Consider the following 26,032-nt stretch of genomic DNA (forward strand, 5'->3'; position numbering starts at 1 on the left):
AGTTGGCATTACTTACGTCAGCGAAGGCCTATGGGAAATTATATCAATCTGACTCTGGCATGGGAATGCAGATAGACCCTGAGGGCAGGGAAACTGTTTTAAGTATCCTTGATATGTTTTAAGTAGCCCTGATTGAATCATGACTAGCTAAAAGGTGTTAATGTCTGATTAAGAGGGTGCTTAGGACAATGGGTCCAGGTGCACAGATAACTTAATCAGAAACTATTGTCAGAGACAGACTGGAAATACATATATGCCCATAGCCTATTCTTCGGCTGTTTACTAAGGAGGGGAAGATTTAACTTCTATTGAAGCTCAATAGTTTTCTATTCAGAATAAGATTCCAAGGTATAAAAGCCTCCTCTCTGCAACACACATCTATCTTTTTCTATCTAGCTATCTCTTGGCTTGGCACTCTGGTTCTCTCTTGAGCTCTCTCTATTTCTCTGTCTATCCTTCCCTTTATCTATGGAACACGAAGCTTAGACCATCCCCCTTTTCTCTCTGCCTTTCCCTGGAACTTCACGCTTCCTTCTGAACTATGTATGGCAGGGAAACTGCTTTGCTCTCTATTTAATTGTAATGCTTAATTGTAATGATTATAAATATTGCTTTTCTGTAAGCCTATTTCTATAATATATTCTTTATGCAATCACCTCTGGCTGTGCCTATTATTTGATTCTATTTCCTGGTGAAACTTCAGTGAGGGAACTGAATCTGGGACCAGCGTTTGTCAGTACGCCTTTCACTTAACCCCTACCACCATACATTGGGGGGGCCACTAACAAAACTGACAGTTTACACTTTAATTCTTCCATAACAATGTTCCCTCTCCACTATCACATCCAACATTTCTCCCTCTCATCGCTCTTTTCCCCATGCATCTGTACCTCATGCCTCTCCCAGCACCATGTCCAATATTTCTCTCTCCCTCCCTGTGCCCAATTCTCCTCTTTCTACATTTTCCCTTGTGCAACATCTGTTTCCCTCTCACTGACTCCCATACCTTACAATTCTTCTTTTCTATTCCCTCTTCCACCTCAGCATCCCTTTCCCTCACTCCCTCCATTCTTCTATCCAGTGTCCCAAGTTCATGTCTCTTCCTTCCATCCTTTGAAGTTTCCTCCATTCTTTATGTGTCCCAATGTACCCCTCCTCCTCCCTTCCGTGTCCCAAAGTGACTCTCGTCCTTCTCATTTGCCTCCCTCCCATGAGTGTTACCTCCTCTGGTCGACTCCCTCCTCCCCACCATACTTCTCAAAGCTGTGCTTCCTTCATGCGGCTCGCAGCTGACTTGGAAGCCTTCCCTTCTGTGTCCTAGCGTGCCTCTCTTCCTCCCATGTCCCAATGTGCACCTCATCCTGTTCATTTGCCTCCCTCCTAGCAGAGAGGGAAGGCTTTTGGGTCACCTATGGGCCGCGGCTTTGAGAAGATTAGTACAGCAGGGAGAAGGGAGCTGACCAAAGGAGGTAACACCCGCGGGAGGGAAGCAAGTAAGAAGGAGGACGAGGGGTGTGTTGGAACACGAAAGGGAGGAAGAGAAATTTGTCTAAAAATCTTCCTAACCTCATGAGAAGTCTGTATATTATTCTTATGCTATTTCTTTTGTCTATCTTTGAGTTGAGGAGTCTTTGCAGTGGGAACTTGGCAATGCCCTTTAAATGAAGGTGAGCTTCAAGTACATCATGGTCCAGACAATTATTATATATATATAATTAAATAGCTCTATTTATAGATGCACTCAATTGTGCACTTGGGCAGTCCCCAGCATTTCACTTTATAGAGAAATGAACCGTTTTTATGGATTTGCACTGACATCTGCCAGTTTTTTCCTTCCTTGATGGAGTGTTATTTTTGTTACAAATTAGTATATATTAGAGCTGTGCTCAGCAGCGATATTTGAGATGCATTTACTCCAGAATGGTTTTCACAGGAATATGATGCCAGCCTCAGGCATAGGAAATGGCTGTGTAAGATCCATCTGGTATTCTGCCTGTCTACTGTGTTGTATGAGCAATAGCTTTTTTCCTCTTTCAGGATGTCATTCAGTTGCATATCAGCTGCCCATCTGATAAAGAAGAAGAAAAATCCTCCAAGGATGGCTCTGAGAAAGAAGAGCGAGATAAAACAAAAGAAAAGTGCCCAAAGAAAATGCTCTCAAGGGGTAAGACCTAGAGCTCATAATTTTTATTTTCCTTCGTAAACCTTAAGCTGATTTTCCGCTACTCTGTTATATAGTCCAAACACACTGAGGACAGCTTAAACTCTGAAACTGCCACAAAACCAAACATTTGTTTCTGGTTTTAAGTTTCTCCCTATCTCTCTAAACTAGGCAAGTCCAAGTTTAGTCCTCAAGGTCACAAACAGTCCAAGTTTTCAGGATAACCCTGTTGAATTCAATAGGAATATCCTGAGGACTTGCAGACTGAACTTGGACAAGTCTTCTCTAGATTGCATGCATAGGTAGTATGGTGCACCCTTGCCCACTCCAAGGTCTAGAAAGGTGCTTCTCTGAATACACCCTCAGAGATAAAACAGCAGCAGCAGCAGCAGCCATTTTCCTTCCCTCCCCATCTCTGTTCATCTCAGCTGCAGTGCATACAGGCCCAACTAACTTTTACCAGATGGTGATATGGATCCATATCCCCTGTGCACAATAATGTAGCAAGAGTAGTGGGCTGGATCCATACTCTTTTTATAACCTATCTTTTTTCTAAAGAATTATGTTTATTGTGAATTGCCATACAGACTGTACAACCAGCAAACAATACAATTGTGATCAATACTATGCAATGATGGTAAGAAAATAGCATCTACAAACTAGTCAACAGCCCCTTTGCAACTTGCATTTTCTATGTTATTCCCCACAAGCACTCAACCCTTTCAACCACCCCTCGTGCAATCTGACACGCTTGCTCACCACCCAGCACAAATCAAACACTCCACACTCACTCAACCTCACTCAATCATCCACCTGTCCATCCGGACCTCTAGGATCTCCGTGGAAATCAGGAAAACCATGTAAGCTCATTGCTACACAGAGTACAACTACAGAGGATGATCTCCAGGGCAGAGGATCAATAATTCTTTCCAGAGGGCTACATAGCACAATTGTTCTATCCTTACCTTTGAGGAAGACCTTTGTATCTCGTATCAAGCTACCTCTTCTATCTGATTAAGCCAGTGGGAATAAGAGGCCGCACAATCCGACACCCAATGTTGCAACAAAACCTTTTTAACTACCAAAACAGCCAGGTAAATAAATTTCCACTGAGGGAAGGAGAACCCATCCTGCAGCAGCTCTCTCTGGTCCCCAAACAGTAACATACCATTATCTCATGGGATAGGGCGCTTCAATATCTGCTCTAATAAGGGGAGGACTTGCAACCATAATTCTGTAGTAGGGCACTCCAAAAAGAGATGGAGAAGTGTACCCGGGGATCTTTTACATTTGGGACAAAGATCCCCTTCCCATAATACCATTCATGCCCCCTGGACCCAGGATATATATGCCCTGTGTATTATCTTATATTGCATTTCCTTAAGATCAGCCGTGCCCCCTATAGAATGGACATTATCAAAAAGATCCAGAAATTGTTTCCTGGCATACGGGCTATCCATAGCCCCTCGCCATATGGCAGCTACTTTGTCCATAGGATGTAATTTATAAGCAGCTTTCAGGACTTGATATCAGGTAGAGTTTGTTCATATTGGGACCTGTAAAATTTGAGTGTCCAGTGGACCACAGATCCAAGCAGCTCCCCTATTTCTGTTATAAAGAGTTATAATAATGTTGAACCTGGAGGTAGGCCCAAAAATAAGTCGAAGGTAATGCCCACCTGGACTGTTCTTGAGTGAATGTAAGAAACACTCCTCCCCCCCCCCCAAATCCCAAAGATCTTTCAAGGTGCTACAACCCCCTCTGATCCCACATATGAAACCATGACCAACCAATACCCAGAGGGAATTCTATGTTACCAATCGTCTGCAACGGTGGGGAAGCCTCTGGCACCTGCTGCCACCCCCTCCACCATCTCCATGCCAAACAAATAGGCTGTAAGAGCTGTACTTTGAATGACACCCCCCCTTGGGATAGCGGAGGACTTCAAGTGTATAAGGTTCAGCATAGAGTGAGTCGAGCACCAAGATGCTAGCCAGCCTCGTAGCAGTATTTAAAATGGCCCATCCACCCCTCGTGTATAAAACGGAATAGGGGAGCCATATTATAGAGCTGAATATCTGGGAGAATCAAGCCCCCCATCCGCCTATCCAACACCAACTTGCTGTGACAGATGCGGGCTCTCTTATTGTGCCATATAAAAGAGGATATAATGAATTTAAATGCCAGTTCATCCCTGTTGACTATCCATATAGGGAGGGTCTGCAAGGGATACAACAACTTTGGCAGGAGCACCATCTTGGTCAGGGCTACTCGGCCCCACACGCCCAGCGGCAACTCTCTCCATTTCACACACAATGCACTTATAGTCTCAGTATAGTGCTGATCATAGTATTGATACATAAGCTTGGAATTAGGGCTCTGATATACTCCAAGATACCTCATCGGCTTCTTAACCGGGGGAATATTAGGGTTAGTGTGCCAAGCCTCCCGCTTAGAGGTACTTAAAAGCAAAAGCTCAGACTTATCGCATTTTACTCTCAAACCTGAGATTTTATCAAAAGAGCATACAATTTCCAATGCCCTATCCAGATCAACATGGGACTGTTGATCTGGATACATCAAAATGTCATCCTCAAATAGATTGATTCAGCTCTCCCTTTCCCCTATCCGAATGCCCCTAATATAGGGGTCTGCTCTAAGTTTAATTTCCAGAGTTTCTATAGCCAGCACAAAGAGAACAGGAGACAATGGACATCCCTGCCTTTTTTCTCTACCCCAAAAGAAGGAATATGTATATTGACCATTCACTAAAAGTCTAGCCTGTGGTTGGATGTATAAACTATAAATCCATTCATGAATTTGCCCCTCCATCCCGTATTTGTTCAATACCCAAAATAAGTATTGCCACGAGATACATTGAAATGCCTTTTCCATGTCCAATATGGCTATGGCTGCCATGCCATTCACCCCCCACCTAGAGTGCACTGCCATCATGGCCCTTATAAGGTTCATAGACGCATACCTGCTTGGAATAAACCCCACCTGGTCTTCATGTATCAACAAGGGCAAAAAGGAATTCAGTCTTTTAGCTAGTATCCTGGCTATAAGTTCAGCATCTTGATTAAGAAGGGAGATAGGGCGGTAGGAGCCCACCTGCATAGGATCTTTCCCAGGCTTAGGCAATAGGACCACATGGACCATATTAGGATTCACAAAACAAGAGAATTTAAGTAGATTCAAAAACACATACAGAAAAATGACAAAAAAGATAAATATAAATGTGTGCTCAGTGGAATCAACATCAGAAATGCCATAGACAGGCTAAAAAGATGTTAAACATGTGCACCATAGCACACGCACTCCCTACCTCCAATTGAAAAAGATAAGAAAAATACTTCTCAGCTGTTTTCTCTGATGTCCTGATCAGGAAGGCAATAGTTAATGTGCCATGGCATTCTGTCTTGTCTGGCAAACAAAATCTTGTGTTCCCCAGTCCCCAAATCTTCAGTGAAAGACTAGACTCGGTGGGTGTGGTTCCTGCTGTGCTTGGTAGTTGGTGGCGTTTTTTTCCCTTCCTGCATTGGATTCTTCCTTTTGAAAAAGAACAGTTGAAACACGATCTGTGTCGAGGAAGTTGAGGGGAACTTTCAGAAGCATTTGGATTTTACTGTTTTGGATGTGGAGTGTGTATTGACTATTTTTTGGATGCAGTTTTGTTTTTGATTTTGGCTTGATTTTCACTAAAGATATGGGGACTGGGGAACACAAGATTTTGTTTGCCAGACAAGACAGAACGCCATGGCACATTAACTATTGCCTTCCTGATCAGGACATCAGAGAAAACAGATGAGAAGTATTTTTCTTATCTTTTTACTCTGTTTATTCAATTGGAGGTAGGGAGGGCATGTGCTATGATGCACATATTTAACATCTTTTTAGCCTGTCTATGGCATTTCTGATGTTGATTCCACTGAGCACACATTTATATTTATCTTTTTTGTCATTTTTCTGTATGTGTTTATGAATCTGCTTGAATTCTCTTGTTTTGTGACTATATTGTTTTGAGAATTGAGTTATACATTTAGTTAAAATTTTTTTCTCTCAATTGTATTTATTTTTGGATTAACCATATTAGGATTCCCCAGCCAAGGAGCCCAATGCATTATAGGCCGCTCTCATTGCAGGTGAAATCAAGTCCGACAATATTTTATAATACTCTGGCCTAAAACCATCCGGGCCTGGTGTTTTCGCAAGTTTCAGCACCTTTATACCTTCCTGTACCTCCCTAGTAGAAATAGGGGCATTTAACATAGAAACATAGAGTATGATGGCAGAAAAGGGCCAACGGCCCAACAAGTCTGCCCACTCAAGAACCTTCCCTCCCACAAGAATCCATCTATTAAGCATTCTTCTTGAGTGACCCCACCTGTCTGTCCCATCGTCCCTTGAAGTCGAGCGTGTTACTGGCCTTGACTACCTGACGTGGAAGACCATTCCATTGATCAATTACCCTTTCAGTGAAGAAGTATTTCCTGGTGTCCCCATGAAATCTTCCTCCTCTGAGCTTTAGTGGATGCCCTCTTGTCGCCGTGGGACTGGTAAGAAAAAAGATTTCTTCCTCCACCTCAATGCAACCCGTGATGTATTTGAATGTTTCTATCATGTTCCCCCTTTCTCTGCGCTCTTCGAGAGAATATAAGCGTAGTCTGCTCAAACGTTCTTCATATGGGAGATCTTTAAGTCCTGAGACCATCCTGGTGGCCATTCGCTGAATCAACTCCATTCTCTTCACATCCTTTTGATAATGTGGCCTCCAAAACTGAATACAGTACTCCAGGTGAGGTTTCACCATGGATCTGAACAACAACAGTATAACTTCAGGTTTTCAGCTAATAAAACTCCTTCTGATGCAACCTAGCATTTGTCTAGCCTTTGCTGAAGCTTTCTCCACCTGATTGGCAGCTTTCATGTCTTCCCGGATGATTACTCATAAGTCCCATTCTGCTACAGTTCTTGTTAGGTTTTCACCATTCAGGGTGTATGTTCTGCATGGATTTCCGCTACCAAGGTGCATAACCTTACATTTTTTGGCAATAAAATTCAGTTGCCAAGTACTGGACCATTGCTCCAGTAAAAGCAGGTCCTGGGTCATAGTGTCGGGCATGGTTATGCTGCCTGGTTCTGCTGCGTTGCCCACAATGTTACATAGTTTAGCGTCATCGGCAAATAATGTAATTTTGCCATGAAGTCCCTGAGACAGATCCCTTATAAAGATATTAAATAGTATCGGGCCCAAGACCGAGCCCTGTGGTACTCCACTGGTCGCTTCCAATGTTTTTAAGGGAATACCGTTTACCATTACCCTTTGAAGTCTGCCGCTAAGCCAGTCTTCTACCCATGTGGTCAGTGTTACTCCTAGGCCCATTGCATTCATTTTGTTCAATAACCTACGGTGTGGGACACTATCAAAGGCCTTACTGAAGTCCAAATACACGATGTCCAGGAACTCTCCCCCATCCAGTTTCTTTGTTACCCAGTCAAAGAAGCTTATCAGATTGGATTAACAAGATCTTCCCTTTGTAAATCCATGCTGGTGTGGGTCCCTTAATTTTTCGTCATCCAGAATTGCGTCCAATCTGTTTTTTTATCAATGTTTCCATGAGTTTACACACTATTGATGTGAGGCTCACTGGTCTGTAATTTTCAGCCTCTGACTTGCATCGCTTCTTCTTGTGGAGCGGAATAACGTTGGCAGTTTTCCAGTCCAGAGGGACTTTTCCCTTGCATAGGGAAAGATTGAAAAGCTCAGCTAACGGTTCTGCCAGGACGTCTCTTAATTCCCGAAGTACTCTGGGATGTAGATTATCCAGGCCCATAGCTTTGTTTACTTTTAGCTTTGATAGTTTGTGGTAGACATTGCTTGCGGTAAATTCAAGGTCCCGGAATGGGTCCTCTGAGTACCCCTATGCCTGTAGCTGAGGTCCGGACCCTTGCGCTTCGCAGGTGAAAACAGAGCAGAAGTAGTTATTGAGTAGTTCTGCTTTGTCTGCGTCTGAGTTTACGAAGTTTCCGTCGGGTTTCTTTAGGCGCACGATACCGCTTGTGTTTTTTTTCCTGTCGCTAACTTACTTAAAAAAGGATTTATCCCCTTTTTAAATCTGTTTTGCTATACTTTCTTCCATCCGTAGTTTGGCCGCCCTGACTACTGTTGTTTTAACATTTCCCAAAAGAACATGCAGCGTTTACATTTGATGCAAAATGCAACGGTCAAACTGATCTTTGGGCTGAGGAAGTTTGACCACGTGACACCCTACTACCGGCAGCTGCATTGGCTGCCAATGGAGGCGCGCGTAAAGTTTAAATTTTCCTGCTTCTGCTTCAAAGCACTACACGGACTTGCCCCTAAATATATAACTGACCTTTTCGTCTTCTCAGCCAACAGACACAAGAGAAGCTCACATTCCAACTTCGTTTCCCCCCCAGTGAGAGGTTGTAAACTGAAAAAACACCATGAACATCTTCTCTCGCACCAAGCAGCATCATGGGGTAAAGACCTAGAACAATTGCTTTCGCCCACTACTTATGAGGAATTTAGGAAACGTCTGAAAACACACCTGTTCCTAAAGTATCAAGACAACTGATCCTCTCTTCTCTCTCCCCTCTATAGCGATTAACTTGTTCTATTGATCACTCTCTCCTCAAAAATGGATTTCCTGTCCTATTAACCCTCTTTCTTCCTCCCCTCTTAAAGTCAATCAATTTTTACCTTTGCTTAATCTTTGTAAACCGCATAGAACTTCACGGTATTGCGGTATATAAGCTGTTGTTATTATTATTATTATTTCTAGATATCGTCAGATAGTTTTCTTTATCTTCCGGTCGTAGTGATTGTTTGTATGTTACAAATGCTTTTTTCTTTTGCTTTACTAGTTCTGAGATCTCTGCAGAGAACCACTGTGGTCTATTTTTTCTGCGCCGTTTGCTCACGGTCTTTATATGTTGGTTGCTTCTTGCAGGGTTGATTTCAGAGCCGACCATAGTACCTCCACACTGTCCGTCGCACTTTGGTTTTGAAGCTCTTTGTAGACATAGTCTCCCATGCACTGAAAGCTCCTTTAAAGTTTAGGACCTTAGTCGATGTATTTGACCTAGTGATTCCTTTCTTCAGGTGGAACCACACCATGTTGTGGTCGCTGGAGGCCAAAGCTTCTACTGATACCTTTGTGACACTGTCCCCGTTAGTGAGCAGCAGGTTCCAGGATCGCCTGATCCCTGGTGGGTTCTAATACCATCTGTTTGAGGCGTGCTTCTCGTATGGAGGTTAGTAGCCTCTTGCTGCCACTGGTTGTAGCGGAAAGTTTGTTCGTCTACATCAGGCATATTGAAGTCTCCCAACAGCACTGTGTCTAGTTCCTTGTCTGCATCGTCCTTTTGTCTTGGTGGTCTGTACACACGCCAAGATACAGGCTTTTGTTATTGTCCCTGGCAAGGTTCACCCAGAGAGATTCTCCCGTATACTTGTTGTCTGTGATTTTAGTAACTTTGATATCCTCTCTGATGTATAGAGCTACTCCTCCTCCTGATTTACCTTCTCTGTCGTGACGGAGTAAGTTATATCCTGGTATGACCATGTCCCAGCCGTGGGACTCCGAGAACCATGTTTCTGATTTCGCCACCACATCAAGGTCGGTGTTTCTCATTTCTGTTTCCAGTTCCAGAATTTTATTGCCCAAGCTTCGGGCATTAGCATACATGGCTGTCCATTCTTTCTGTTTGTATGAAGTGTTCTCTATCCAAGGTATTTTGTCCCCCTCTATCCTGCCTCTGTCCCCTTTGGTATACACTTGATTACTTATCTTAGACTCTCGGATAGAGTTTCCATCTTTCCCTCTGTCTCCCACTTTATCGACGCGATTACTTACCTCAGATTCCAGTATGGAATCTCTGTCTCTCGCACTTCCTCCCTCCATATTGACGCGAGATGTTTTGTCCCCCTTGATCATGTCTTTGTACCCTTTGGTATAGCCTCTGTCCCCTCTAGTATACATGCTATTACTTACCTCAGGTTCCAAGATGGAGTTACTTACCCAACTAGTGTGAGAGTGGGTCCCCTCCCCCTGCTCATCTAGTTTAAAGCTTTCCGGAGCAGGTGAGCCAGGCGTAGTCCAAACTCGCCTACTCCGGAAGGCTTTAAACAGAGCGAGTTGGTCAACCGTCAGTTTAGATAAATCAAGATCCTGAAAGAAGGTATCCCTATGATGCTCTGAAAAGATCGTTGCGAGTAAAGAGCCTCATAGAATCTAACAAAACTGTTGCTGAATCTGCTGTTCTTGGGTATAACGGATTCCTTGGGTATCTTTAATGGACAATATGACCTGTTGTTTCCTATGTGGTCGCCCTAAGTTAGCCAGAAGTCTTCCCATCTTCCCGCCCCACTTATATAGCTTCTACCTTTGATAATATAGATCCTTAGAGGCTCTCTGAGTCAGAATAGCATCTATGTGTGCCTAATATTTTTCAGATGAGATTTATCCTCAACACCCATGGTATCCAAATGTCTCCACCTCATCATTTGTAATTCCCCAGATAATGTCAAAAGATCCGCTTCTTGCCTTTTCCTCTTTCTGGACAAATAAGCTATGATAAATTCTTGGACTGCCACTTTGGAAGCCTTCCAAAAGAATACCATGTCTGTATCCGGATTCTAGTTATAGTGACAGTAATCCATCCATTCAAGTTTATTAATAATTTGATTGATCAACTATCATGGTTTCTAGGCAATGTACTAAACAAAACATGAACATATGAAACAAGTTACATGACCAAGACAGACTCACACTTACACAGAAGGGAACGGGGTAGAACTACAATAAATTGGTTAAAACAAAAAGGAGTGGAAGGGGAGGGTTGTTCTTACTCATGGCCCTAAGAAATTGATGAAACTTTATATCCCTATATAAATATAAATAGCTCAAAAATCTCCAGCAGTCTGATGTAATTTGCAACTTCATAACTATCGGGAAATGGTCGGACAAGGGAGCCTCCTGAATTGTGACACCAGCCACCCTAGAGAGCAGAGAGGGTGGGACCAACAAGTAATCCAAGCAGGCATAAACATCATGAGGGTGAGAATAGAAAGTGTAGGTTTGTTGAGTGGGATGTAAGATCCGCCATATATCCAGCAGATGCAGCTGGCCTGTTAAGAATTTAACTCCTTTGGCTCCATGATCTGCAGGGTATCTCCTTGCCGGATTATAATCCAAGGCAGGGTCACCAGTGACGTTAAAATCCCCCTCTACTCTCTGTTGATAATCTGGTACATGGCTATTTTGGCTAACAGTTCAGAAAAGAAACGGTGGCTGTATACATTAGGTGCATATAGATTGCAAAACAACCATTTTTGTTCCCACAATTCCCCCAATACAATCACATATCTTCCATCCTTATCCTGCAAAACCGTGGCAACTGTTTATGAAACAGTATAGCTACTCCTCTTTTCCTGCTATTATAGGTGGAGAAGCACCTATAAAACTCCCTTCGGAGTTTATTATGTTCAAGAGAGGAGACTCTCAGCAAAGACTAGAAAATTTAATTCAGCTTTGCATGCAGACTTCTCACTTGCCAGGAAAATGATGGTGCTACTGGATCACATGGCTTCCACGGTGCATGTTACTCCATTTGTGAGACTTCATCTCTGGATACCTCAGTGGACTCCCGCATCTCAGTGGTCTCAAGCATGCGACCCACTGTCTCAACACTTTACCATCGCTCCTGCATTTCGACAATCTCTGCAGAGGTGGATGAACTCTTCCAATCTTTCCAGAGAGTGGTTGTTCCACACACCCTCCACATCAAAAGGTTCTGACCACGGTCTCATCCACCTACGCTTTGGGGGGCTCATCTGGATGGTCTTTGCACTCAAGGTCACTGGTCAGCCTAGGACTGCCTTTGCCATATCAATCTGTTGGAACTTTGAGCGATCTTCAATGCTCTCAAGGCTTTTTAGCACATTGTCACCAACCACGTCCTTCTTATTTACACAGACAACCAGGTTGCAATGTATTATATAAACAAGCAGGGCAGCACGGGCTCTCTCCGCCTTTGTCAGGAGGCCCAAAAGATTTGGACCTGGTCGATTGCTCACAACATATTCCTGAAAGCAATATACATTCAAGGAGAAAAGAATTCTCTTGTAGATAAACTCAGCAGGTTTCTTCAGCCACACAAGTGGATGCTCAACTCTGTAGTCCTGTATCATATCTTCTCTCAGTGGGGGACTACTCAGATAGACTTATTTGCGTCCCCCCTCAACCACAAGCTGCCCCAGTTTTGCTTCAGGAAGTACTCTCTCCCAAAAGCTAGAAGCGGATGCTTTTCTGCTGGATTGAACACACAAGTTACTCTATGCATTTCCTCCAATCCCTCTCTTCCTCAAGACGCTTGTCAAGCTCAAACGGGAGGAAGCCACCATGATTCTCATAGCTCCGTGGTGACCCAAACAACCCTGGTTTTCCCTTCTGCTTCAACCAATCTCACTTCAGATTTTTCCATCTCTTCTCATACAGAGTCACGGATCTCTTCGGCATCCGAATCTTAAGTCGTTGCATCTGACAGCTTGACCTCTTGACCTGATGTCGGCTGACCTTCATCTTTCCCAGCCTGTCAGACTTATTTTGGAAGCATCAAGAAAACGATCTACGCCAGTGTTTTTCAATCTTTTTACACCTATGGATTGGCAGAAATAAAAGAATTATTCTGTGGACCGGCATCGGTCTGTGGACCGGCGGTTGAAGAACACAGGGCTAAGTAACTGTGCTTTACGGTCTGCAATTGGACGAAATTTTTTTTTCACTCAGAGTATAGTTAAGCTCTGGAACATTTTGCCAGAGTATGTGTTAAGAGCGGATAGCATAGCTGGTTTTAACCTTTTCCTATCGTAATAAATTTTACGTTACGCTGGTTCCAATCATAATTATTTTAGCAAAGTTTTGTATTATTCACCGTAATCATTTATGGCTATTGTAAACATAATGTAAATAAGTCATAAGTCTGTAAATTCAAATATTTTGTGTTCCTGGCTCTTTATTAGTCCATACAGACTGTTTATCCACTGTCTGTCATTTTTGGAATGTCCTGTCGTCCGGGACACACAATAGGAAAAAGTTAAGAAAGGGTTGGATAAGTTCCTGGAGGAAAAGTCCATAGTCTGTTATTGAGAAAGACTTGGGGGAAGCCACTGCTTGCCCTGTATTGGTAGCATGGAATATTGCTACACCTTGGGTTTTGGCCAGGTACTAGTGACCTGGATTGGCCATCGTGAGAATGGGCTACTGGGCTTGATGGACCATTGGTCTGACCCAGTAAGGTTATTCTTATGTTCTTACTAGTCTTTAAGCCCGTTACATTAACGGGTGCTAGAATAGATGTGTGTGTCTGTCTTTCTTTATTTCTCTCTCTCCCCTTGGCCGCTGTCTGTCTGTCTATGTTTATTTGTTTTTCTCTCCTTGGACACTGGCTGTCTCTCCTTGGATGCTGCCTGAATGTCTTCCTTTCTGTCTGTCTCAATGGCCCCCTGTGTGTCATTCTTTGTGTCTGTGTCCTAGTGTCATTCCCCTGCCCCCCCAGAGCTAAGCTGTCTGCTTCCAGCATACCCCTTCCCCCAAAGCAGCCCCCTTTCCCTTTCCCTGTCCCCCTTGTGTCTTCCCCCTCCCCCCCCCCCCGAGCAAAGCTGTCTACCCCTCAGCACATCTCTCCAACAAAAGCATCCCCCTGTACCTGCAGCACTGGCACGATACCCTTCAGCCAATCGTGAGTGCTTAGAGCTCGACAGGGAGCGGGGCCTGCAGCTTCTTTGGCGTCGGTGAGGAAGGAGAGGTTAGCCCAACTCTCCGCTATCTGCACTCAGCACAACCCTCCCACCAAAACAGCCCCCTTTCCTGCCTGCTCCATGGCCCTTCTTTTTCCTCTTCCCCTCCCGTTCTTCCCCTCCCTCCAGTCACCGCTGCCATTCCTATTTAAAACGGCCTGCTGAGGTTCGCGGCTGGCTGTAGCGAACTTCGCAGGCCGCTGTTCACCTCAGTAGCATGTTCCCTCTGACGCGATCGCGTCAGAGGGAACGTGCTACCACGTGGAGAGCGGCCTGCGAGGTTCGCTACAGCCGGCCGCAAACCTCAGCAGGCCGTTTTAAATAGGAATGGCAGCGGTGACTGGAGGGAGGGGAAGAACAGGAGCGGTAGCGGTTGTTGCGGGAGGGAGGGAGTCGGTGACGTGCAGGCCGCTGTGAACAGGAGCGGCAGCGGCGGTAGGACCATGAGCCCTCCTCCCGCCATCCGCTGCCAGAGCCGCTCCTGTCGCCCGATGCAGCTAACTGGCGCATACGCCTCAAGCCGCGGCCAAGGCTGGGGACTCGCGCATGCGCACTCCTGCGGCCACAGACCTACACTGCACAGAACACGCAAATAGGAGTGCGCATGCGCGGCTAGCTCTTTATTATATAGGATTGATGGACCTGACAGTCAAAACAGTATTTTTAGTGGTGGTCATATCAGCACATTTGATGTCTGAACTACAAGCTTTATCCTGCAGAGAACCTTTCCTCAGTGTTTCGGAGATGGGGGTTTCACTGAGGACAGTCTGCTCTTTCTTGCTGAAGGTAGTTTCCAATTACCACGTCAACCAGGAAATATGGCCTTCATGCTCATGGGGTCCAAGAAGAGTGAGAGAGTTCTGAAATTGCTGGATGTTTGCAGAATGTTGCTTCGTTATTTGGAAGTGACAAATGATTCCTATGGCCATTTCTTCAGCTTACATTGGCAGCAGAAAGGAATCACCTGTAGTAATAAGGACCCATTCCACTAAGAGTGTATCTTCCTAGTCTAAAGCAGTTTTCCATGAGAAAAATTGTAGAGGGACCACATTCTGTCCTCCATACTTTCACAATGTTTTATAGGGTGGATATAGTGGCCAAATTGAATACTGTGTTTGGATCTTCAGTATTTTCAGCAGGCTCATCTGTCCCACCCTAAATTCTAGGAGACTGCTTTGGTACATCCCACCTGTTCCAGAATGAGGTGTCTATTGCACTAGAAGGAAAGATTAGGTAATTACCTTGATAATCTTTCTAGTAAATAGGCATATCATTCTGAAAGCCTGCCCTGTCAGATGTTCATTAGCCTGCTTGCTGTGTCAGACATGTCTGTATTACCGGATATTTCATTTCTTTCCTCTGTCTACTACAGTCAGGGGTAGGAGGATCCAGGGCAGGATTAATTCTTTGAGGGCCCTAGGCACACAAGTACACTGGGCCCGCCCACATCCCGCCCCGCCCCTATTATCTGGTTTTTTTTATTTACTTCTTTATTTCCACTTGTATTTATTTTTTTTAAACCAGTGCACAGTTTTTCTTCTATGCAACCCCCAAACATCTCTGAACAAATCCCCCTTCCTTCCCTTCCCACCTACTTACCCAGGACATTAACTCTGAACCTTTTCCATACATATATAAAAGTGTTCAAATATATTGTAAAGCAGTAATACTATTCGAAATACTGTATAAGTTTATATTAATAACCAAGTTTACAATGCCTCTCATCTGCCTCACTCTGTCAACCAACTGTAACCTATATTACATTAGTGATTTCTATTCCGCCATTACCTTGCGGTTCGAGGTGGATTACATAAGAAGTTATCTGGACATTTCCAGAGGTATTACAGAGTGGAACGAGTTGCTACAGGGGATTGAGATGATTCTTGCGGTGTTAGTTTGTCTTTAAGGATTTCTTGAATAGCATAGTTTTTATTTCTTTTTTGAAAGTTTTGTAGTCTGGGGTCGTGATCAGTAAATTGGAGAGTTGGTAGTCTAGTTTTGCTGCTTGTGTGGCTAGAAGGCCATCGTACATTTTTTTTTCATTTGATGTCTCTGATAGGAGGGTGCGTGAATGGTGTGTGGGTTCTCCTATATCTGGTAGTTTGGATTAGGCAGTTGTTCAAGCAGGCTGGGCTGTCTCCATTAATGGTTCTAAATAGTAGATAGTAGAATTTGAATAGTATTCTTGCTTGTATTGGGAGCCAGTATGATTCGAGGTATGCCACTGTGATGTGGTCGTGTTTCCTCAGTGACTAGATAAGTCTCAGAGCTGTGTTTTGTACTGTTTGTAGTTGTTTTATCATGGTTGCGGTGCAGGGGAGATAGAGGATGTTGCAATAGTCTAGAAGACCTAGGACTAGGGACTGGACCACGAGCTGGAATTGTTTTCTGTCGAATTTTCGAACTTGCCTTAGGTTTCTCATGACTTCGAATGATTTCTGTATTGTTTTGTTGATTTGTGGCTGCATGGTACAGCATCTGTCTATAATCATTCCTAGAAGTTTTAGAGTAGGTTGAATGGGGTATGTGATAGAGTTTATTACTAGGTTTGTTATGGTTAGGGTTTTGTTATTTTCGAGGAGTATGAATTTTGTTTTGTCTGGATTCAGTTTCAGTTTATGATTTTTCATCCATGTTGCTATTGTTTCTAGTGTTCTGTGTAGTGTGTCCGTCATAGAAGGCGTTGGTTGATCAAAAGGAAGGAGAAAGGTGATGTCATCTGCATAGCTATAGGAGGTTAAGCCTAATTTGTCTAGGCATGTGCCGAGGGATGCAATGTAGAGGTTGAAGAGTGTTGAGGATAAAGGTGATCCTTGGGTACGCCGTAGAGGTTGGACCATGGTTCAGATTTTTCTTTGTTTGTCTTTACTCTTTATGTCCTGGACCTGAACCTCGGCAGCAGAAATCCGTGCAGAACTTACACCTTGAATGGTGAGACCTTAGCTAGAACTTCAACAGAACGAGACTTGGGAGTGATCATTAGCGTAGACATGAAAACTGCTGATCATGTGGAGAAGGCTTCATCTAAGGCAAGACAGTTGTTAGGTTGCATCCGCAGAAGTTTCGTCAGCCGTAAGCCTGAAGTCATAATGCCATTATACAGAACCATGGTGAGACCTCATTTGGAATACTGTGTGCAATTCTGGAGGCCACACTACCAAAAAGATGTGCTGAGAGTAGAGTCGGTGCAACGGATGGCCACCAGGATGGTCTCGGGGCTCAAGGATCTATCGTACGAGGAAAGGCAGAAAAATTTGCGGCTGTACTCACTCGAGGAACGTAGGGAGGGAGGAGACATGATCGAGATGTTTAAGAATATTACCAGCCGTATCGAGATGGAAGAAGAGATTCTCTTTCTCAAAGGACCCTCAGCCACAAAAGGGCATCCGCTCAAACTCAGGGGTGGGAAATTTCATGGCGACACCAGGAAATATTTCTTCACCGAGAGAGTGGTTGATCCTTGGAACGAACTCCCGGTGCAGGTGATCGAGGCAAACAGCGTGCAAGAATTTAAGAGCAAATGGGATGCCCATGTAGGATCCCTTAGAGGGTTAAGCCAAGGGAACCTGTCACCAGGAGTGGGATCCCTAGGATAGTAGAATTGGGGGTGGGTCAGTAGAGTGGGCAGACCTGAAGGGCTATGGCCCTTATCTGCTGTCATCTTCTATGTTTCTATGATTGTAGGAATCCTTGAAACCATGTGTGTACTTTACCTGTGATTCCTATTGAATCTAGTATTTGTAGTAGGATGTCATGGTCCACCAGGTCAAATTCTGCAGTGAGATAGTTGTATAATCAGCATTTTTCTGCCTGTGCTGAGGTGTTGTCTAGCTGTGTCAACGAGGGATCCTAGTAGTGTCTCTGTGCTGTAATTGGTTCTGAAACCAGACTGTGTAGGGTGGAGTAAATTGTGGTTTTCTGGGTAGTTGGCTATGGGTCTGTAGTTAGATGGTTGATCTGTTGTTCCTTTAGGGTCTTTTAGGATCAGGGTAATGATGATTTTGCTGAGGTCTTGTGGGAAAAGGCCATCTGTGAGCATGGTTTGTATCCATTGTAAGAGGCGAGCACGGAATATAGTGCTAGAGGTTTTTAACAGGTTTGGAGGGCAGTGGCTGAGGATGCAGGCTGCGTGGCTGTATTTTTTATAGAGTTTGTTAAGGTCAGTCCATTTTATAGTGGAGAACTGGGAACAAGTTCTGTCTGCTGCAGCTGATTTTTTTTTCTGTGGAGGGCATTGTGATCTCTTCTAGGTGAGTTGGGATTCCAGTGAAGGTAGTCCTGGCGGTTGTAATTTTGTTTTTAAAGTATTCAGCTAAAAGGGTGGCTGAAGGGGGTGGAGAGATGTTATTGGCTAGGAAGGATTTAGTGTCTGTGAGTTTTTTAAATAATTGGAATAGTTTTTTTGTGTCTTGAATTTCTGTGCCTATTTGGTTGGTATAGTGTGTCCTCTTTTCTTTTAGTTTTTGCTTGTATTGTTGGTTTAGTTTTCTCCATGATATTTTAGTGTGTTCTTGGTTGCTTTTTCTCCATTTTCTTTCTAGTCGTCTGCATTGTCTTTTGAATAGGAGTTCATTGTTGAACCATTTGTCTGATCGTCTGCTGATTCTGGTTTTTGTTTGTTTGGGGCTAGCTCATCTAAGATAGCTGTACTTAGTGTGCACCATTGTGAGATGAAATTTTTGAGGTTACTTTCTTGGGTTGTTGCGTCTGCTTTATTCCAGAATATGGAGGGGTAGATGTATTTACAGGATTCATAAGTTAAGCTTTGGGATTTTGGTTTGAGTTTGCCTTTGGCCCAGTTGATATTGAAGGTGTATGTGTAGTGATCTGACCAGAGAGACTGGGACTAATTTCCGTTTGAGGTGTAAATCTCTGGTAGAGTGGGCTGTTGGATCATGAAGGTTGCGATGTCAAGTTAGTGGCCTTTCTCATGTGTGGTTTGCGGGTCTAAGATCTTGTAGGTTAAGGCTTCGAGGTAGGATAGTAGGTTTTCAACTTGTTTAGAAGAATGGTCTTCGAGATGGAGGTTTAGATCTCCTAGGATTAGGTTGTATACTGCCATTAGTGAGTTTCGGTATATAAAATCTTCAAATTCTGGTCTTACTGTGTTTCATTTCCTTGGTGTTATGTAGCAGAACATGCAGGCTATGAATTATTTTAGTGTGGAGCATGATAGTTGGCAAGCTATGAGGTCCATGTATGGGGTGGATGTTTTTTCTAGTATGTTTAAGTTTAGAGAGTTTCTAACTATTATGGCCAGACCTCTTCCTCATTTTTTTTTCTCTGCAGACAACCTTTATCTTGTATCTCTGCGGGAAGACTTCAGTAATCCTGGGATCCGAGTCTGAGGTTAGCCAGGTTTCGGTAAGGAAGAGGCAGTCTGGATTCTCGGTTTCTATCCAGTCTCTTATGCGTTCTATCTTTGGGCCTGGTGCTCTGATGTTTATGTAGGCACATGATAGTGTGGTGTATTCTGTTTGAGCATTGTTTGTCATTTTTGGGTGGATGATTGATCTTGGTTGTAGGTGTGGATTGGTCCTGGGTGGGTTTGTTGGTCTTTTCCCCCATGTTGGTGAAATGATGTGTTGTATGTGGGTCTGGTAGTTAATTATGTTTCTGTCTGCAATGATTCTCCTGGCTGGGTGGTAAACTCTGTTTGCGGTTAAAATAACTGGTATTGGGGAGGTGGTGTTTGCTGCTGCCTTCCGGCTTGTTAGGAGCAAGGTGATCAATAAGATAGTTTGTAATTGTTTTTGTGGTATTGTTTTCATTGTGAAAGATAGGAGGCAAGGGGTGATCGGGTGTGAGGTAGCAAATGATTTCTTTGGGGGTTAGGATGTAGTTTTCTCTTTTGGTAGTTGTTAGTGGCAGATGAATGGATTTTAGTGTGATTGAGTGTGTGATTGGAGCTGATGAGGATCCAGGTGATCTGGGGTATGGATAAACAACCAAATCTGTAACTATTCTAGTATGTTCCACTCCATATATGTTAACTTGTTATGAAACAACAAGGCAAGCAGTCCACCAAAGAATCCAACATGAAACAAAAGAAGATCAACAGAAAATAAGGAGATTCAAATCAGGTTTATTCAAGATGCTCCCAAGAACCATGCCCGATGCATTTCGCCAAACAAGGCTAGTCAACGCTAACAGAAAACCATGTCTTTTCATACACACAGAACACAGATACACCCTCACCCAGTATGGAATAAGTCATAAACTATTTCTAGTCATAAACTAGAAATAGAAATATATAGATAAAGGTTAAACAGAAACAATGAGACATAGCCCCCTAATACTCTGCAAAATATAAATATAGCAGATGTAAATTTGAAGAAACTGACAATCACCACTTTACAAATTAACAAATAGAAATAAAACAAAAATTGAAAATAAGAATATACCATTTTATTGGACTAATCCATTTTTCAATTAACTTTCAGAGGCCATAGCCTCCTTCAGGTCAATATAGTATACTGCTGTTACGTTATGCTGTCCTGACCTGAGAAAGGGGGTTTTGTTCTCTAAAAGTTAATAAAAAATGTATTAAAATTAGTTCAACCCACAACCATCCTTTGGAGTTCCATTTTATCTTAGTCCTGTAAACCGTGCCGAGCTCTACGACTGTGGAGAAGATGCGGTATACAAACCTAAGGTTTAGTTTAGTTTAGTTTAAGATTACCTTATTTTATGTTTATAAAAGTTTTATCAATACAACTACAATACTAATTTATTCTAAAGCAACAAAAAAATATTTTTTCTACCTTTTGTCGTTTCTGCTTTAAATATTTTGTCTTCACTCTTCTTTCTAGCCAGCGCCTATCCTCTCTCTGTCTTCCATGCAGCATCAGCCCTTTCCATCCACTGTTCGCCCTCTCCCCGTTCCATAAGATATCTTCCCTCTTTCTATGCTCCTTCCATAAACTGTCTATCCTGTGCCCCTTCTCTCCTTTGTACATGATTCATTTCAGCTTCATCCCCTCTCCATTTTTCTGTCTCCAACCCCTCCCTTATGCTTTGACATCTTTCTCTTCTCCTTTCCTTCCTTCCTTCCCACTCCACCCCATGGTCTGTCATCTCTTTCCTTCCCTTCCCATGGTCTGGCATCTCTATTTCCTTCCCTGCCCTCCCCCCCTGCCCTGGCATCTCTCTCCCTCCATGCTCTGGCACTTCCTCTCCCTCCTTTCCCTCTGGTCTGGCATTTGTCTCCTTAGTTTCCCTTCCCTCGCCCCATGCCTGGCATCTCTCTCCTCTCCTTCCAACTCTCCCTCCTCCTCCATTATCTGGCATCTCTTCTCCTTCCTTCCTTTCTCTCCCTCCCTCCTTCCTTCCCTCCCCCCATGCCCTGGCATCTATCCCTCCCCCTCCATGGTCTGGTATCTCCTTCCCTATGGACTTGGCATCTCTCGTTCCTCTCCCTTTTCCTTCTCCCTCCTTCCCTCTCTCTCCCTTATTGGGTGCAGCAGCAGCATTTCTCTTCCCCCCCTGTGCAGCAGCAGCATTTTACCCCCTCTCCCCTTCCCCATGCAGCAGCAGAACCTCCCCTTCCCTCTCCTGTGCAGCAGCAGCATTTCTCTCCCCATCCCCCCTTCCCTGTAAAGCAGCAGTATTTCTTTTGTGCCTCCGTCTGTCAAGTGTTTTGTTTCTGGCCGGCTCCTTTGCTGCCTGTTCAAAGCCGCGCGAGTTGGCTTCTCACGCGATCCGTGGATGCGTCGGAAGCCTGAATGCTTCTGACGCTGTTGCGGATTTCGTGAGAAGCTGACACCCGCTGCTCTGAACAGGCAGCAAAGGAGCCGACCAGAAACAAAGCATTCACCAGAGGGAGGCACAGAAGGAAGGAAGGGAGAAGGTTGTGCTGGGACTCGAGAGGGAGCACAAGCTGGGCTGCGGGTTGGACACTTCTGATTTAAAGTTTTGCTGCCGCTGCTGCTGGTTAAGGAAATCAGAATAGGGAGGGTGGTTCCGGCGGCCCGTGGCTACTGGGCCTACCCGTTAATCCAACCCTGGGAACATCTACTACTATTGTGAAGAGACCATGGAGCAGGGGTGCCCACACTTTTTTGGCTTGTGAGCTACTTTTAATATGACCAAGTCAAAATGATCTACCAACAATAAAATTAAAAAAAAACACAAAGCACACTGTACGCAGAGAAAATGTTAATTATCATTTATATTCAGAGTTTTTTTCAGAGGTCAAGGTAGAATACGCAACTATACAAAAATAGACAAATGCAAACCCTCCCCTTTTACTAAACCGCAATAGCTATGCTGAATGCCCCTCGCAGCTTCCGACACTCATAGGCTCCCTGTGCTAAAAACCACTATAGCAGTTTAGTAAAAGGGGGCCATAGTGCAAAATATAGACAGAAGATATAAATTCTCAAAACGGACACATTTTGATCACTAAATTGAAAATAAAATCATTTTTCCTAACTTTTTGTCTGGTGATTTCATGAGTCTCTGGTTGCACTTCCTTCTTCTGTAAATCCAATATGTTTTTCTTTCTTCCCCCTCCCCTTTTCTTTCTGTCTCTCTTTCTTTCTCTCTCCCCCTGTCCCCTCTTTATTTTTGTCTTTCTCTCTCCCCCTGCCTGTCTTTCTTTCTCTCTTCCCCCTGTCTTTCTCTCTCCCCCTGCCCGCCCCCCAAGCCATTGCGCCGATTTCTCCATTTCCCCAATTCTTTCTCTCTCCCTGCTCCCCTCCCAAGCCACCACACCGATTTCTCTCTGCTTCCCCAAGCCAGGCATGGTATGTACAAGCGCTGGGCCCACAAGCCTCTCCCCAGGCAAGCCAGGCATCAATTGGCTGGCCCAGAACTTCCTCTCCGACGTCAGAATTGACATCAGAGGTGAAGGCTTGTGGGACAGGCGCTTGAACGCGCCTGGCCTGGCTCGGGGAGGCAGGAAGAACAATATCACAAAGGCAACGCAATCTACTGCCTTTGCGATCTACTGATCGACCATTTGGGCACCTCTGCCATGGAGTATATTTCAGAACTCCAAGATTATTAGTGCAGGTTGTATTCAGTTAGGAGGCCTTTTCATTCACCTCATAAGGTTAAATGCTTAAATGTTTCATGATTGTTTCATGTTATTTGTTGTCATATGATCAGAATAGACTTGTTTCTCAGGAAAAGTCCCTGTATCCCTCCCTGTTATGTTTCTTCTTTAGGGCTGGAGCCTTGCAAATAGTGGGATGGGACAAATGGACTTTCCACAATGAATAGAGCCCACAGAATGATGTAAAGTGTTTATTATGTCTAATCACAATGGTATGGACCTGATACAGTATAGTGTTTCGGCATAAAGTACTCCTGCCTCAGGGATCACAAATATAGTGGTATCTTGGTTTACGAGCATAATTCATTCCAGAAGCATGCTCGTAATCCAAAGTGCTCGTATATCAAAGCAACTTTCCCCATAGCAAGTAATGGAAGCTTGGACGATTTGTTCCACATCCCAAAAACAGGCCTATGTTGCAAATAAAAGCTCACCCTCACCTGCAAACTTTCAGTATCTCCTGCAGTACCCCCCACCCGTACCGAACAACACAGCATCAGCCGCTGGCCCCTGAACAGCTTTCCCTCCTCCCTCTGTGCACTATTGCTCAAGAAAGCCTTCCTCTACCTACAGCCCGCCTCTTTCTCTCCTCTCTAAGCACAAACCAGCCCCCTTACTGCCAACCCACCTCCCTGGCTCTGATGCCAAGCGTAACCCACAACTCTAGAAAGAATGTCAGCCACACTGCCTGCGCTCGTGCAGTGGGCGAATGGTTTCTCCCCTCCACATTTAAGCGCTCTCAGGGAACATCATCATTAGGCTACCATCACCGCGTTGCCAACATTCAAACCTGGTGTTCAAAATTACTGGGGCGACGTCAGGAGAAACACTCCAATCTGGAAGGGGAAAAAGTTGTATTGGGCGGGGGAATCTCCTGTGCTTCTCTCCAACTTCTGGCTAACAAGCCAGCCCAACATACCGAGCCGCGTCCGTGATGCGGGCAATGGGAGAGAGGCTGGAAGTGAGTTGGGAGGGGAGCTCGGAATCATGGCCAGCATGCTGCAGCTGAAGAACTTGGAAAGCAGCCCCACAGCCCTGCTGCCAACTGAGGTCGATATCGTTGAGGTGCCCTTTACTCCCCCAGGTTCCCCCAGCTCCACCCTATGGCCCTTAAACATCCGCGACCCGATCCTGCAGGCCCACATGAAGGAGTACTTCCTGTTCCGGGTGTGTACTGCTCTCTGCCACCAGCCTCCTGCTCTTCACGTCCAGTGCCAGTGTCCGCTAGAGGTAAGGGTTTGAGGGTTGGCCCGGGAGGAGTGAAGCCGGTTCTCGGGGTAGACTCACTCGCTGATCGAGTCAATGCTCGTTTTGTGAGTCAAAGTTTGCTCGAGTGTTTTGCTCGTCTCGCAAAACACTTGCAAACAGCGTTACTCACAAACCGAAGTTGGACTCTACTAAAATCAAAACAAACATTAAACAAATATAAAAATACTTATCCAGGACAAGCAGGCAGCATATTCTCAACATATGGGTGACATCAACCACGGAGCCCCGGTGCGGACAGCTTCACAAGCAGACTTGCTTGAAGAACTTTTAGAAATTTCACGACCGCCGCACCGCGCATGCGCGAGTGCCTTGCTGCCCAACGTAGGGCGCGCGTCTCCTCAGTTCTAGTTTTTCCGCGGAGCTGAGAAGCCCTTTTTTCTGGCTCTGCGCAAATTTGTTGGCTTCTCAATCACCAAGGCTTTTGTTTTTTTCTTGGTTTTTTTGTTTTTTTATTTTCAGTAATGAGTCTCTGCGTGGCGCGTAAAAAAAAGCAAAACTTTGTCATTTTTTTCAACGGCGGGGTTTGACCCGCGGTCTCAGCCGGCAATCTTCGACTTGGCTGAGGCTATCTTTTTTTCCATGCCCCGGCCTCTTACGGGATTTAAGAAGTGTAGCCAGTGTAATCGTGCGATCTCCATCACTGACCCGCACTGTTGGTGTATTCAGTGTTTGGGACCAGAACACCATCCCGAATCGTGTGCACGCTGTGCTACTCATCAAAAATGAGCTTTGAAGAGACGTTGAGTCCAACTTCAAAAGCTCTTCGGGGTCATGGATCCCTCTACAGAGAAGACCTCGACCTCAGTCTCGCTAGTGAAGGCCTCAACCTCGGCCTCGAGTAAATCACCCTCGCAAGTGAAAACCTCGACCACGCCTAAAGCCTCATCTTCAGGCAAGTCTATGCCAGTCTCTTCGGGTATGCTAGCTAAGAAGCCCCCAGTCCTCCAGGCAGAGTCTCAGGCAATCCAGGCAACGAGTGTAGTCATGCCGACCTCTTCGAGACTTCCAACGAAGCGTGCTTCCAAAGTTAGGGAATACTCATCTTCGAGGTCGCCCTCTCAGGAGTGCACTGCTGCACAAACATTACCAGCTTCATTGGTATCAGTGTCTGCTTTCCAGGATATGCTGGAAGCTATCCTGCATAAAGAGTTCAGTACTATGCTTGCCAAATTCACTCCAGCCTCGACACTGCTTCCTGCAGTTCGGCCTGAGCATTCAACCGATTTGTAAGCAGCTGCATCTGTGAGACCCTGATCTTCGTCCTTGAGTCAGACCTCATCTCGACACTCCAGGTCTAAAACTCCAGCTCATCTCAAGTCTCAGAAGTCTCAACCTTCAGCTTCATCCAAGCCCTGCAGGTCTCGATCTCCTGCTACCACTGAAGTCAGAAGGTCTCAGTCTCCACTTCGCTTCAGCTCCCAAAGGTCTCGTTCTCAGTCCCCATCGAGGCATCTCTCGCCATCGAGATGCCTCTTGCACGAGGCATGCCACGGATACATCTATACCTTGTTCTTCGAGACTTTTCAAGGATTTTCATACTGCTTCTTCCAGGTAGCATAGCCTATCCAGGCATTCTTCTCAATGGAGGTCTTCCTCTCGAGACCGGTGAGCTCACACGCCTCGTTCACCAGCAACTCGAGGCTCTTCGTGGCTCCATACGCCTATCTCGAAGCATTATCCAGCGGACCTTCATCAGCTTCAAAAGTCTGGTTCCTAT

General features: G+C 44.7%; 1 protein-coding gene across 15 annotated transcripts in view; it reads left to right on the forward strand.

The window, feature by feature from the left end:
- Nucleotides 1-26,032, forward strand: part of R3HDM2 (R3H domain containing 2) — a 462,276-nt gene that overhangs the window by 227,096 nt on the left and 209,148 nt on the right. For all 15 annotated transcript variants that reach the window (XM_033936665.1, XM_033936664.1, XM_033936663.1 and 12 more), the window contains one exon: nucleotides 2,038-2,164. In XM_033936665.1, coding sequence (XP_033792556.1) covers nucleotides 2,038-2,164 — 127 coding nt within the window. The remainder of the gene's footprint in view (nucleotides 1-2,037; nucleotides 2,165-26,032) is intronic.

Source organism: Geotrypetes seraphini, chromosome 3 (assembly GCF_902459505.1).
Source record: "Geotrypetes seraphini chromosome 3, aGeoSer1.1, whole genome shotgun sequence".
NCBI lineage: Eukaryota > Metazoa > Chordata > Amphibia > Gymnophiona > Dermophiidae > Geotrypetes > Geotrypetes seraphini.